Raw genomic sequence first — 14,205 nt, 5'->3', positions numbered from 1 at the left:
TAACATACTATCATGAAATTTAATGCACAAACTTTTTGCTTATCTATGCTGCTACATAAATATGAAATACCTGAATTTATTTTTTAAATTTTTTATATGGGTTTCTTTCTTTCGTTTAGCTGCAAAATGTCGAGGGGGGAGACATTTTTTAATCCAGATTGGGCAGATTCTAATCTCAGTTTTCAGTGGAGAAAACAACTCCTATTATAGTTATAATAGTAATGCTTTGGGGATTCTATATTATATAAAAAAAATTTAGTAAGGAAGTAATAATAAATACAGTAGCAATTAAAAAGTTTTCATTTCAATTAATTCTTATAACCATGAGTTATTAGACAGATGTGAAAAGCAGTTCTGTCTGCTCTTTGAAAAGTACTTGTGCTTGAACTCACTTCTAGTTTATTACTGCTTTCCACCCTGTCATGTCATTACATGTAATCTGTTGATTGCAATTAATCTGATTAAATTTTAATTGGAATAAATTATTTAGAAATTACTATTTACCTTATTTTTTTAATCTTTATTGTAGCACAAAATGTTGTAGCATTTAGTCCTCGTTTGACACGAGGGCGTAAGAGATTGTTTAATCCTGAAACAGCTCCTTCATCTTTTGCTTCACAAAGTAAGTTTTTTTATTATCTTTTACCTATTAATAGGTAATTTAAGAAATGACAAATTATCAGATAAGTTCTATTTATATAAAGCAGAAGTTTTAAATATAGTTTTTTGTAGAAGAATATGTTCTTAACCCATTAGCCGCTGGTGTTGTGTTGACGCAACAATCAAAATAAATGCATATATAAATATAACTACCTAAGATACGAGGGCCATCCAGGAAGTAGATTACGTTTCCGTCTGTGTCCGCTAGGGGCGGGGCTAGCGCGGCCATCTTGGGGTCAGAGCGTTGCGCAGCTCAGTCTGCATCTAGCCGTGCTAGTGAGAGGTTCGTGCTGTGCTCCGTTCAGATACTCTGACGGTTTGAAATGTCTGCGTTAATTGAAAATCCCGCGAGCTGCGAGGTGCGCTCAGTAATAAGGTTTCTGACTGCAAAAAACTGTAAACCGATAGAAATCTATCGGCAGCTTCGTGAAGTGTATGGGGACAACATTATCACTGAAGGTGGAGTGCGTCAGTGGGTCATAAGATTTCAAAATGGCCAAACCAATGTTCACGACGAAGATCGAAGTGGGAGACCCAGCATAGTGACCGCCGAACTTCTCGAAAAAGTCGATGCTAAAGTCCGTGAAAATCGAAATTTCACAATAACGGAACTTTCTTTGAGTTTTCCACAAATTTCGCGAAGTTTGTTGCACGAAATCATCAGCGAAAAGCTTGGTTACCACAAGTTTTGTGCAAGATGGATTCCAAAAATCTTGACAGAGGACCACAAAAATCAGCGAATGGCTGCAGCGTTGAACTTTTTGGACGCTTACCATAAGGATGGTGACTCTTTACTCGATCGCATCGTTACTGGTGACGAAACATGGGTGAAACATGTGAACTGTGAAACGAAATTGCAATCAATGCAGTGGGGGCACACAAGTTCTCCCCAAAAACCCAAGAAATGCATGCAAACAATGTCGGCAAGGAAGATGATGGCGACTGTTTTTTGGGACAGAAAAGGTGTAATTTTGGTGGACTTCCTGGAAAGAGGCACTACAATAAACTCTCAAAGGTATTGCCAAACTCTCCAAAAACTCAGAAGAGCAATTCAAAACAAGCGCAGAGGAATGTTGAGCTCTAAGATCTTGTTGATTAACGACAACGCCCGGCCCCACACGGCAGATGTCACTCGTAAAGTTCTTGAATCTTTTAAGTGGGAGTTGTTTCCTCATCCGCCGTACAGTCCCGACCTGGCACCGAACGACCTATTCCCAGCAATGAAGAAGTTGCTGGCTATGCATCGTTTTGATGACGACGCACAGCTGCAAGAAGAGGTAACAAAGTGGTTGAAGGCGCAGGCGGCCGAATTTTTCGACGAAGGAATTTCCAAGCTCGTACATCGCTACGATAAATGCCTTATATTGTATGGTGACTATGTAGAAAAGTAGTATTTGAGTGTGGCTTTCATCTGTATATAATAAAATTTGTTTCCTATACTTTGTTTATTTTTTTATTCCAAAACGTAATCTACTTTCTGGATAGCCCTCGTATTAAATATTTTACACTTATAATAACTGGACAGATTTGAAAGAAGATAAGTGACATTTTAGTTACATTTTATTAACAGTTAGAATTTTTTTTTTTTTTTTTTTTTAGTCTCATTTTGTCACATACTTGCACAGCCTAGAGGTTTAGTAAATAGTAAGTAGATTTTATGTGAAGCAGCATAGGTTAAAATGAGCATTAAAATCATAATCAGTATGATAACAAAAGACTGGCTGTTGTCACCACTCCTGCTTGCCTATAGAGAAACCTGTTGATCAGAACAAACTTGAAAGGCCTGATGTAGGCACAAGTAAGCAAGTTTTGAAAGTTAGCTGACCTCTGTCTGACGCTGTTAGTGTCGTAGCTTTGTGTAGAGTTCCAGGGGTTGTAACTCAGTTCATATACTTTAAGGTTAAGCCACTAAAGCATTAGCAGTGATAAGTTGTTTTGCATTAAGTCTCACTAGATGCAAAGAATAAGTTTCAGATAAATTTTTATATTTTTGTGTTTTACCTTGTGACCACAGTAAAGGTTAACACGTTGAGCCCAATGCCGAATTTGCTGTCCTTTCCGTTCAGCCAGCAGCGAGCAATCAAGCGGTGCAATATTGCCGACTTAAATTATTCATAAATTATACCAAAAAGAAGGAGACGCACATAAAGTCCGAAAGTATTGCTCGAAATGTTATGGTGACAATTCGAAACTATTTGGATGCAAAATAGCCAAAAATGTTATCAAAATAATTGTTTCAGATTGTAATATGTGCAAAGCTAAGCCGTATTTTTGTTTAGGATGTTTCAATAAATTTCATTAAAACTACATTTGATCACATGTCATTGAGACTATACTTATTCTTTAACTTTAATACTGCGGTCCCGCAGACCGGCACCATCCAAACGAAAATTCCAGTGCCAGTCCCCAGGGACCGACGCCGGGCTCAACGTGTTAATGAAAGGCAATAACTTGCTTTAATATAGAGAGATAATTTTTAAGGGAATGCATTTAATTATAATTAAATTAGGTATTAGATAACCTTAGTCATTATGGATTTGCATGGCCACTATTAAATTAAATTTATTTTTAAATAATATTTGATAAAAACTCTATTAATATCACAATCTCAAAAAATTTCACAGTTTAAAATACATGCAATTTATGACATTGATTTTTAAACAATATTAGGATAATTACACATTAAAAGCTACAAGACATAAAACTCAACAAAATAATTATGCGTCTTTTTAATTTGAAGGCCTGCCCAGACATTTTGGCTAATTTATATCGATTTTCTTCTCCTTAAGCATGTTTTCTAACAATTAGAAATTTATCTCAATATTCAAAACAATGTTCTCATTCATTTCTGCATGTTTTATCTCCTGTCAACCTCTCCACAATGTACTACCTATGAGGGTTTACTTTCTCTGGGAAAAGTTAAATAGTCCGACCTCCCCTCCCCCCAGACAGACGTGAAATGCATTTAGAATGTATGGAAAAAGCTGCTAATTTTCTTTCTTTAGTAATACGAACATTCAGAAGAAATATGAAATACATATGGTAAGGTCTGGTCATAGAGCTGGTATAGCATAATTTTTAGAATTTAGGGACACACTGAGCAAAAAAAATCTAGAAATGGCAAAACTTTTAGAATTTAGAGCAGGCATTGAAAGCAGAATTTAGAAAGTCATCAGAATTTAGGATTCACAGAGACTGCATCAGGTGGCAAAATGCCTAACGCCAGCTCTGTGTATGATGCATTAAGACATATTAGATGAATCCTTTGAATTGTCAGTTTTCAATTTCTTTATTAATAAAAAATGTATTTCTATAATGCCTGTCCATATGATAAGATTAGAAGTACTTTTGATATTTTCCATGCTTGTATCTAGTGAAAAGTAGAGAAAATAAAGGGAAGATAAAAATGTTAAGAAAGCGATTCTAGAATCGGAAGTTAAACATTCAACTATTATGTTTTCATTGTTATTCCAGATGTTCTCCAAAATGTAAGAAACTGCGTGTTACTACCATGGAGACATTTTTCTGGAATCTTTTAGAATCATGGGTCTATAAATTTGCCTTGAAATCTTTCTAAACTTTCCACGCTTCAAAGTCTAAAATCCTAAAGAAAAATTACCAATTCTGTAACAGCAAAAATCCAGAAATGTTTTTAGAAAAAATCAGAGGGAAAAAAGTGTGAAATTAATTTTATAGAGAAAACTGATACATATTCTAAGAATTCTGATCATTCTGAGAAATTTGAAAACTTCTTACCATGCTGTGGTGTATGGTGTATTTAATTATGGCAAAGCACACTAGGGCTATCTGCCTAAGGGGAGGGATGCCTTTCGTAGAGGACTTTCTAAGGGAAACTGGCTCGTATACACTGGTGACGAAACATGTGAACTGTGAAATGAAATTGCAATCAATGCAGTGGGGGCACACAAGTTCTCCCCAAAAACCCAAGAAATGCATGCAAACAATGTCGGCAAGGAAGATGATGGCGACTGTTTTTTGGGACAGAAAAGGTGTAATTTTGGTGGACTTCCTGGAAAGAGGCACTACAATAAACTCTCAAAGGTATTGCCAAACTCTCCAAAAACTCAGAAGAGCAATTCAAAACAAGCGCAGAGGAATGTTGAGCTCTAAGATCTTGTTGATTCACGACAACGTCTGGCCCCACACGGCAAATGTCACTTGTAAAGTTCTTGAATCTTTTAAGTGGGAGTTGTTTCCTCATCCGCCGTACAGTCCCGACCTGGCACCGAGCGACTTCCACCTATTCCCAGCAATGAAGAAGTGGCTGGCTATGCAGCGTTTTGATGACGACGCACAGCTGCAAGAAGAGGTAACGAAGTGGTTGAAGGCGCAGGCGGCCGAATTTTTCGACGAAGGAATTTCCAAGCTCGTACATCGCTACGATAAATGCCTTAATTTGTATGGTGACTATGTAGAAAAGTAGTATTTGAGTGTGGCTTTCATCTGTATATAATAAAATTTGTTTCCTATACTTTGTTTATTTTTTTATTCCAAAACGTAATCTACTTTCTGGATAGCCCTCGTATTTTATACCAGCAGATGATTTTGTTTAGGGAATATTATGAAGATTATTTCTGTAAAAAAATATTTGCCTTCAACAATCATTTTGTTTATAATAATTAATCTCATACTTTAAGCAAAATTTTTGACCAGTATTTTTGCTGAAAATATTTAACCAAAGAATCGCCGTCTTTATGAGGGATCTATTTTTAGTCAAGGTCACCATTTATCAGAACATTACATCAGTCAGATGTTTATATTTGAAGGAAGGGAAAACAGGTGTTACGCTGATGCAATGTCAGCAGGAAACTGGTAAATCAATCTCCTTTTTCACTCATTCCTTTCAATGTTCTGGTTCATGTTCTGGCTGCTTTAAAAATGCCCAGAACGAGGTATCTTACATTAGAAGAAACCCTTGAAAGATTTTTTGATGAAGAAACTGATGATGATAATGTTAATAATGACCAGAATGAAACTGATATTGTTGTTGTTCCCCCAGAAATTGCAGAAGCTAGTGATGAAGAAGAAAGGAATGGCACTGTTTTAAATAATGATATTTTACCAAATGATACTGCTGAGGAAGTTGAAATTCATGTAAGAAGTAAGTTTCAGCCTTCTAAAAGCCGTTGTAGTCATACTAAAAAGTTTAAAAAGCAGACGACTAAAAGCTTGAAGTGGATAAAAAAGGAACTGTTAGTCATGTCTCAGGAAGAACACGAAGAAAGAGATAGAAGAGAAACTGTAAAAGAAAATACAAGGTAAAACTAATGCACAGATTTTTGATTCCCTTTTTGGTTTAGACATTTACTCTCTTCTCGTTGAACAGACAAATATGTGCGCTTAGGGGAAAAGAAAAAAAATGCCCTGAATTTATTGTATCTGAATCCTATATGAGAAGATTTATTGGAATATTGTTGCTTATAGGATATCATTCTTTACCTCAAGAAAAAATGTATTGGTCTTTTGATAAGAACATTTCTGTTCCTGTTGTACGAGAATTGATATCACATTCGCAGTACAGAAATATGAAGCAGAATTTGCATTTGACAATACTGATAAATTATATGAGGTGAGACCGTATCTAAACTTGCTAAATATTACCACTTTTTACTACTGGAAATATAAAGTCTCTTTTAGATTTCAGATGCGAGATTATTCCTTTTGTAAACTCCTATTGAGAGTGTAAAATTAGCCAGAAATAGATCAGCAACAGGAAGGCCTAGTAAATTCAGCATTCAAAAACAATTGCATGGAGATGGTAGACATTTTATCGTAAAGTCTGTTGATAACAAAAGACTTTGTTGTAAAGAGTACCATAGCCAGACTGTTTATAGATGCAAAGTATGTAATGTAGCTTTACATCATGATTGTAATCAAGCTTTTCATCCTTGAATCTTTCAATTGAAATAATCTGTATTTATAAAAGAAATATAATGTATATTTTAATATTAAATTAATTACAAGTAAAGTGATTCGTAGATTTATAAAACGTTATACAGCTAAAAAGTAATCCTGCGCTCCACTCAAAAGAAACATCATACGAGTACAATCCTACTCACTAAACATCCGTAGTCTTATTCCGCTGATGTTGCGCGAGCACAACACTCATTTTTTCCACGGGTAAGAGCTTTTTTATTATTATTATTTATTTTCAATGTAAATTTATGTTATAAATGCTTAATTTAATGTTCAATTATTTTTATGAGAAAAGAATCCTTCCTTGTAATTTTGGCAGTTAATGAGTTAAATAATAAACAAGTTTCAGGTGCATCATTAAGTAAATGCCATTTACTGATTGCAGTTTAATTAAGAAAGTAGCACCTCTGAAAAGCTTTTTAGCATTTTTAATTTTAATAATAAAAGACCTTCAAATTAGCAATTCACAAATATCTAAAATTCAATAACATGATTAATTTACCTCTCAGCACAGCCAACATGTACTACGCGGATAGACTGGTATATTGCAAAAGTGAGGTTCAGGCATAGATCATTACTTAATTTATTCAATCCCATTTACTGATAAGTTCTTAATTTCCATGTGCAGAATTATCTGTAGGCCCTGATTATGTACTTACTTGGTTTTAAAGGAATATCTAGATGGTCACAAAGTTACAAATATCCTAGCAAAACAAGTTAGAAAATTGATGAATTGCTTGAAATCATTCTTAAGAAACTGTCCATGTTACTTTCAAATACTTGAAAATCATGAAAATGGTTCAGACAACAAAATAGTGATTGAAGCGATGAATAATAACTTAGTTATTAAAAAATTAAAACACTTATTGCTGTTGTTAAAACTTATTATTGTTACACTGGGTCAGATATAAAAATATGCTTATTCTGTCTAAGTTGCAATTTCATTAATACTAGTGGCTGATTATATTCTTAAGAAAATAAGTTTAAAATACAGTGAAACTGTAAGCCAACCAGTCATAGTTACAGACAGCGTCGGTCTTCAGAAACAAATATAAATAAAACTTTACTTGTTCTTATTTTGCTTGATGATTTCAAAAAATAGGTAAAAGTTCTAGCTCTGGCTTTGGTTGTAATTGGCATTTTTGGGGGTCCACAACTCAAAAAATTTAAAGATCACTGATCTAAGCAATAATTGCAATTTCCCTGCTAATATCAACAATAATTTTGGAGGATAATTGGCTGATATATACTCGTGTTCAAATTTATTCTTTATGTACACAAAAATAATTATGTTCAATGAAATATCCAATTGATGTAATCTATTTTTGCAGGGAATGTGTGAGCGACAAACCTAACTAGCATTATCCAATCAAAAACAATCAAACAATTTCTGCTATGTAAGTCAAAGTGGAAGGTCATTTGAGCACTTTATACAAAATGAACATGTGAGTGAATTTCTGTAGTGCAAGTTTTAATTTTAGTGTATAAGGACTGAAAATGTTTGTTATGGCCCTGAAATATCATTTGGAAGAAACTGTGAAATCACAAATCATCGACTGTTTAGAAGCAAGGCAGACAATCATTAAGATGTGTGAATATTTCAACACAAACTGTCTCTACGCTATGTAAAAAATTTCAAAACATTGGAAATGTTGTGAGGAGGTCTGGACATTGTCATAAATGAATAGCTACTGTTTCTCAAGATCAATATCTGACAATAACTAACTGTCATAATAAGAAGGCTGCTGCTTGGCTGTTAAGTTCAAAGTTTCTAGCCACCACTGGAATTGTATTATTTCAAATTGTATACTGAAGGCATTGTGAAAAAGCCTTTATATGCCAGAAAGCCATGGATATGTGTTTCACTGTCTTATATGAATACAAAACAAACAGCAAAATAGGGATAGCTTTAACTGGTACAAAGAACATTAGAACTAGAGGGAATACCAATAGTCCTGTATTCTGTTTACTGATGAATTGAAATTTAGTGTAAAATCTGATTATTTGGGAGGGGGAGTCCGAAACTTAAAATTTTTCTTCCAGCCTTATGAAACATGACCATTTTGATAATGCTGGTGCAATGGAAGAGGGAGGATAGTGACTGATGGGCATACTTCCCTACACATTTTCAATAACAGATCTGTGATCTGCCAGAAATATTGGGAAAAGGCATTAAGAACTTTAAGTAAGACTTTTCAGAGTTGCATATGGGTCTGACTTTTTGTTTTTTGGACAATAATGCTCAAATAATGAACAAACCTCTTGGTGAATTTCTTGAAAGGAAATGCTATTGCTAGCAAAATCCTCTGATCTTACTCAATAGAGAAGTTATGAGACTACTTTGAAAAAGCAGTTGCACAGAGGCATCCTCCTCCTGCCGATGAAAATATCCTGAAGGCTGTGTTACTGGAGCAATAGAGCTTAATTCCCCAAACTCACGTTGATAACACTGTTGTTGCTATCATGGAAACATGTGATATGTGGACAAGTCAGAAAATTCACATTCCATACTAAAGTTAAGTCTCTCCCCCCAAAAAACTCTTATATAACATATTATTTATATTTTTATTGTTTCTTTCTATGGTTTTATATTATATGATATGCAGTGGTCTTAAATTTTTCCCTTGGTATTTATGTTTTATGGTGTTATATATCATTCCACCCCATGAAATGTTAGTGTAGCTTTTGAGAAATCTGGGATTTCATGCATATAAAGATAATTTTCAGCATGAGTGTATTATATACATATCAGGAGGAAAGAAAGTGCTTGGATTCTTAGTGCAAACTTTTGTTAAAATGCTGAATTATTTTCTTTTTTCAGTATTAATAGTTTTTTGTTTACATTACGAAATGCTAACAGAAGCAAATAACTGATGTCATCTGTCCTGAACTAAATTTCAATGCAGATTTAAAAGAACTCAGATATAATAAAACCTATTATGGGATGTAAAATAATTAAATTTTATGCAAAGTATACTTAAATAAAAGAATATAACTTTTTTTTAAATTTTTATCTATGAATTTAATTTCAAATTGTACTAAACTAAATTAAGCATATGAAAATATATAAAATAAGTAAATAAATAAAAAAAGTTGATAATCTTGTACGATTTTCTTCGCATTCTTTTCTCATGTTATGTAATAATTAAATATATATAATACTGTAGAGTACAGCTCAAAATTCATGGAAAACCATCTGAAACAACATGGTAACAAGTGATCTGCATCTCACTTATTGAATATTAGGAGCTTACGCTTGTTGAGAATTCATACGAGTCTAAATGGAGTTACTTTCAATCAGATCAGAAGCAATGTAAATATAGGGTTTGTTCAACAAAAAGAAAGTGTTTTTAATTTGTTCACAGTTTTGACACATCTACTTAACAGTTTTTAAAATATCTGCATCAACACAGCATTTCTAGCACTGAAGGCTCCCTGGAACTTAGAATCCTCATTACAGCCTCTTGAATGGCCTGGACCGAGCTGTGGTGCCGTCCTTTCATGACATTTTTTAGTCAAGGGAAGAAGAAAAGTCTGAAACAGTGACATCTGGGCTGTACATGTACTTGAAAGACTCGGAAAACGAGTCGCTGGTTCATGGAGGCATGGCAGTGCACCGAGCCTTTGCTGTCATGGAATTCCTGACCAAACATGGCATCAGACAGCTTTCCCAGCTATCCTTATAGCCCAGATGTCACTTCTTCCTCTTCCCTGACTAAAAAGGGCCATGAAAAGACGGCACCATGGTTCAGTCCAGGCCATTCAAATGGCTATAGCGAGGGAGCTGTAGAGCATTCCAAGGTCACTGGAAATGCTATGCTGATGCAGAAGAGGAATATTTTAAAAACTATTTGGTTGATGTGTCAAAATTGTGAATCATTTAAAAAAAAAAAAAAAAATTCAGTCATAATACTTTCCAGACAAGCCCTGTATGTTTACTCTACTTGGGCTGTTGAGAATCGAGGGTAAATAAGCCTTATCTGGGTTATTGGTGTTACCTATATGCACATAATACGGAAAAAACAACCAGCAGGACTATGGTAGTAAAGCACAGTTCCCTAGAATGCAATACCTCAAAATGCCATTCTTCAAGTCTTTTTGACAAATGTTAGTTGTGGTTATTGCTCATTAGGACATATTTGGTGCCGAACATTATATGTTCCTGCTGTTCAATGTCCTGATATTTTAATGATTTCATTTTTATTTTATCACGTAAAACAAACTTAGTGTGGTGTTTTTTTTTTTTTTTTAAATATATATATATATATATATATATATATATAATTCTTTTGTCATTGTTGATATTACAATTTCAATGGGAAACAATGTTATAACAAAATTTAATGAGAACAACTTTATTATTAATTTTCTATTTTATATTTGTTGTAATCAACAGGTACTTCTTCATATTAAAGGTTGTGTAAGTTACATATATTTTTAACATAATATTTCTTTTGCAGATCGTAAATGAGTGGGATTTAGCAGAAAGATATAGCTCAGAGTTTGTCTGTGAGACATGTCAGTCAGCTGGAGTTTTACCTTCAAGGACAATGAAAACTTTTAATTTTTTATATGCAAATTAATAGTAAAATTTCATGAATTTTTTTGTCTGCATTTTAATAAAGTTTTTATATTAAAAGAAAATGTTTTGTATTCATTTTGAACTTGCTAGTAAAATTTCATAAAAGTACATACTCTTAATATCAGAGAATGAAACTTTGTAAGCAAAAAAATTTACCAAGTGAAAACTTCAAGTCCAGGAAGAAGTTTTGATTATCTTTTGAGTTCATTTTGGAACTTATAACAGAACTGGACTTCTTAGAGAAAAGATTTCTTATTCCAGTGTTACTCTGCAAGTATTTAATTGAAGTTTGTATCAATATAATGAAAACTAAAAATAAAAGAAATGTTGCTTTCTTGTTATATAGTTGATTTTATTTAAATATTTATCATAGTAATATCTCCTGATATTACTGATCTTTTAAAATTTTATTTTTGGTAGTTCATGTGATATATGCATAGTTTTCATGTAATAATGCATATGATACACTTGTTTTAATGGCAGTTTCCTTAATTTATGCTTACTTAACTCTGCATTTACTACTAATTTGTTTTGATAGTTTATTAAAGGGAAAACCAGAATTAGTGGTCTATTCAAATTTTTCTGTGTTGTATTTAAAGCAGAACTTGTATATAATATTAGCACTTGACATTTCCATATATGACGATAGGTGTCAGAATCTTCTGTATATATACAGATTCTTTTTCAGATCAACTGCACATATACTGTCACAAATCAAATACGAGGGGTGTTTTTTAAGTAAGAGCCATTTGAAAATAAAAACCAAATTTATTTTTAGATTATACATATGTTTCTCTATTTTTCAACATAGTTGCCAAGTTTGTTTAAACACTTATCTTACTTTAAAATTAGATTTTGAATACCCTCTTCATAGAAACTTGCCACCTGCTTTCACAACCAAGAGGTCATGACCATTTTTACATCCTAGAAACTAAACACTTCAGGAAATTTGTTTGAAAGAGTGCTTATGGTGAAGCGTCTGTTCTCAAGAATTTTTGCTTCAACTGAAGCCACCATATCATTTGTGGTCAACTTTAAAGTTTCTGACCCACTTACACAGTTTTCCCTTACTCGGCAGTAGCTTCATAAACTTCAAAAATCTGCCAGTAAATGTCTGCAGTAGACAAGTTTCTTGCCGTCAAAAAACGTATTACTGATCGTATCTTGCACGGGGCGGGCGATATAATAATCTTGAACATTTTAAAGACACAGAACAGACCGTACAAGTTACTTACACATCTACAACTCAGCACAGATGTTTCCAAGGAATGCCGGGACACAATGCAAGCACTCGTTGCAGCCCGTGCGACACGTATTAGTGTATACAACAAAACGGCCCTTACTTTAAAAACATGTTACGTATATTTACAAGCATTTTACTGGGAACTGAATTAAAATTATAACATTACAGAAAGCATATTAGAATTAGCATCACTGATCATTATTGCATCTGTATTCATTTCATAAATTTGTTACAAAAACAAAAATTCTTTGTATTGTGCATTTCATAGAAAATGGTATATGAAAGTTATTTTATATCATTTTTGCTGTGTGCTTGTACTAGATTGCAGTACTGATCCTTCGATCCTTCTTACATCATATATATGTAGATAAAACTTAGTTTATATTCGAAAAATGATAGAGGTATTTTAATTCTAATTAGTAAGGTGGCCAACATTTTGCAATGAAAGGAGGACTAAAAAAATTTAAGAAAAGTACAACATAAATAAGTGAAACAAAAATACACTAATTATGCTTACATCCCTTTCAATTATTTGATTAAATGAGTATTTTTCCATTGAATGAATATTTTTGTCACTATATCATTTTCTAATAATATATTGGAAATATCTTTCATATTGAATTTTATGTCAGGTGCTGCAGCTAGAGTATCAGCATTCAATCTTGTGTCACTTGTCCAAAAATCATTAACAATTGAAAAAACTCTCAACTGCTGCATTAGTTCCAGTGCAGCACAATGTAAATTCATCAAGAAAAATTAAACTTTTGTATGGAATATGTTCATTTTTGGAAATGGTTAAATATTTCCACCCATCTTATCAATTTCAACCTGTTGATTTTCCCATTGTTCTAATTTATAATTTAAATATACATTCAGTCTTCTAATTTCTTCAAACATGATTTTAATATCAGGAATATCTTTCAATAAAAACTCAACATAAGTTTCAACATCTCCTAGTGATGAAGTCAAAAAAACACCATTGAAAACTGTTATTTCCTACGATACTCCTTTCAGACCATTCTTCGACCTATTGGAAACATGTTTGGCAAAAATTCTATGGTTTGGTAAACTTTTCCATTATGCCCATATTTGATTCCAATAAGTTTGACAATTTTCTTTTTCTTCTCTCTCTCTCTCCCCCCCCCCTCTTTTTTTTTTTTTTTTTGAAGGAATATATTTTTCTTCAAATCATGATTTATATTGAAGGACAAAATACAATAGCTCCAATAATTCATAATTAGAAAAAGATTCCAGGATTTTTAAGGCTTTTGTCTAAACTTGAAAAATATTAATGGAGAGATGCAAATAATTGTAAAACACAATTTATAGCAGGTGTTAGAGCGAGCCATCCAACTTTTGAATGTCCAAAAAGTGTTTTTGTATTCAACATTTGCATCTTCACAAAATTGTTACAAAGTAACCACACAAACAGTAAAATGACTAAAATTCAAATAAATTGTCATTATTACTTCTGCATCGATTGTCATGGCAGATGATGCTGTTTTGATTGCATCTGACAAAATATGTGCATTACAACATATTTCTAATATTTTTTGGTATAAATCTTGTAATTTTACATAGTCATTATTCACTCCTTTGCATCTTCGTCCACCAAAATTTGTTTGTATTATCAGCTCTTAGTATAACAACTTTAGATTTTAAATTGTTTTCATTTATTACTCTGTATAGATGTTTTGATAAAACTTCAGCAGTTTAACCTTTAGTGGATTCCAAATTAAAATTTTTACTTGAATGGCCCTAGTAATGTTATAAACCCTTAACA

The 14,205-nt window shown here is 33.0% G+C and overlaps 1 protein-coding gene across 2 annotated transcripts in view; it reads left to right on the top strand.

The window, feature by feature from the left end:
- LOC118182618 (uncharacterized) overlaps positions 1–11,241 on the top strand; it is a 269,407-nt gene extending 258,166 nt beyond the window's left edge. For both annotated transcript variants that reach the window (XM_085819175.1, XM_085819174.1), the window contains exons 52-53: positions 530–622; positions 11,058–11,241. In XM_085819175.1, coding sequence (XP_085675301.1) covers positions 530–622; positions 11,058–11,068 — 104 coding nt within the window. In that variant the 3' untranslated portion in view covers positions 11,069–11,241. The remainder of the gene's footprint in view (positions 1–529; positions 623–11,057) is intronic.
- The last annotated feature ends 2,964 nt before the right edge of the window (positions 11,242–14,205 follow it).

Source organism: Stegodyphus dumicola, chromosome 6 (genome assembly GCF_044657685.1).
Source record: "Stegodyphus dumicola isolate Sdum_Otavi_A_Nest chromosome 6, ASM4465768v1".
In the NCBI taxonomy this organism is placed as follows: Eukaryota; Metazoa; Arthropoda; class Arachnida; order Araneae; family Eresidae; genus Stegodyphus; species Stegodyphus dumicola.
This window is presented reverse-complemented; position numbering and strand designations above follow the sequence as displayed.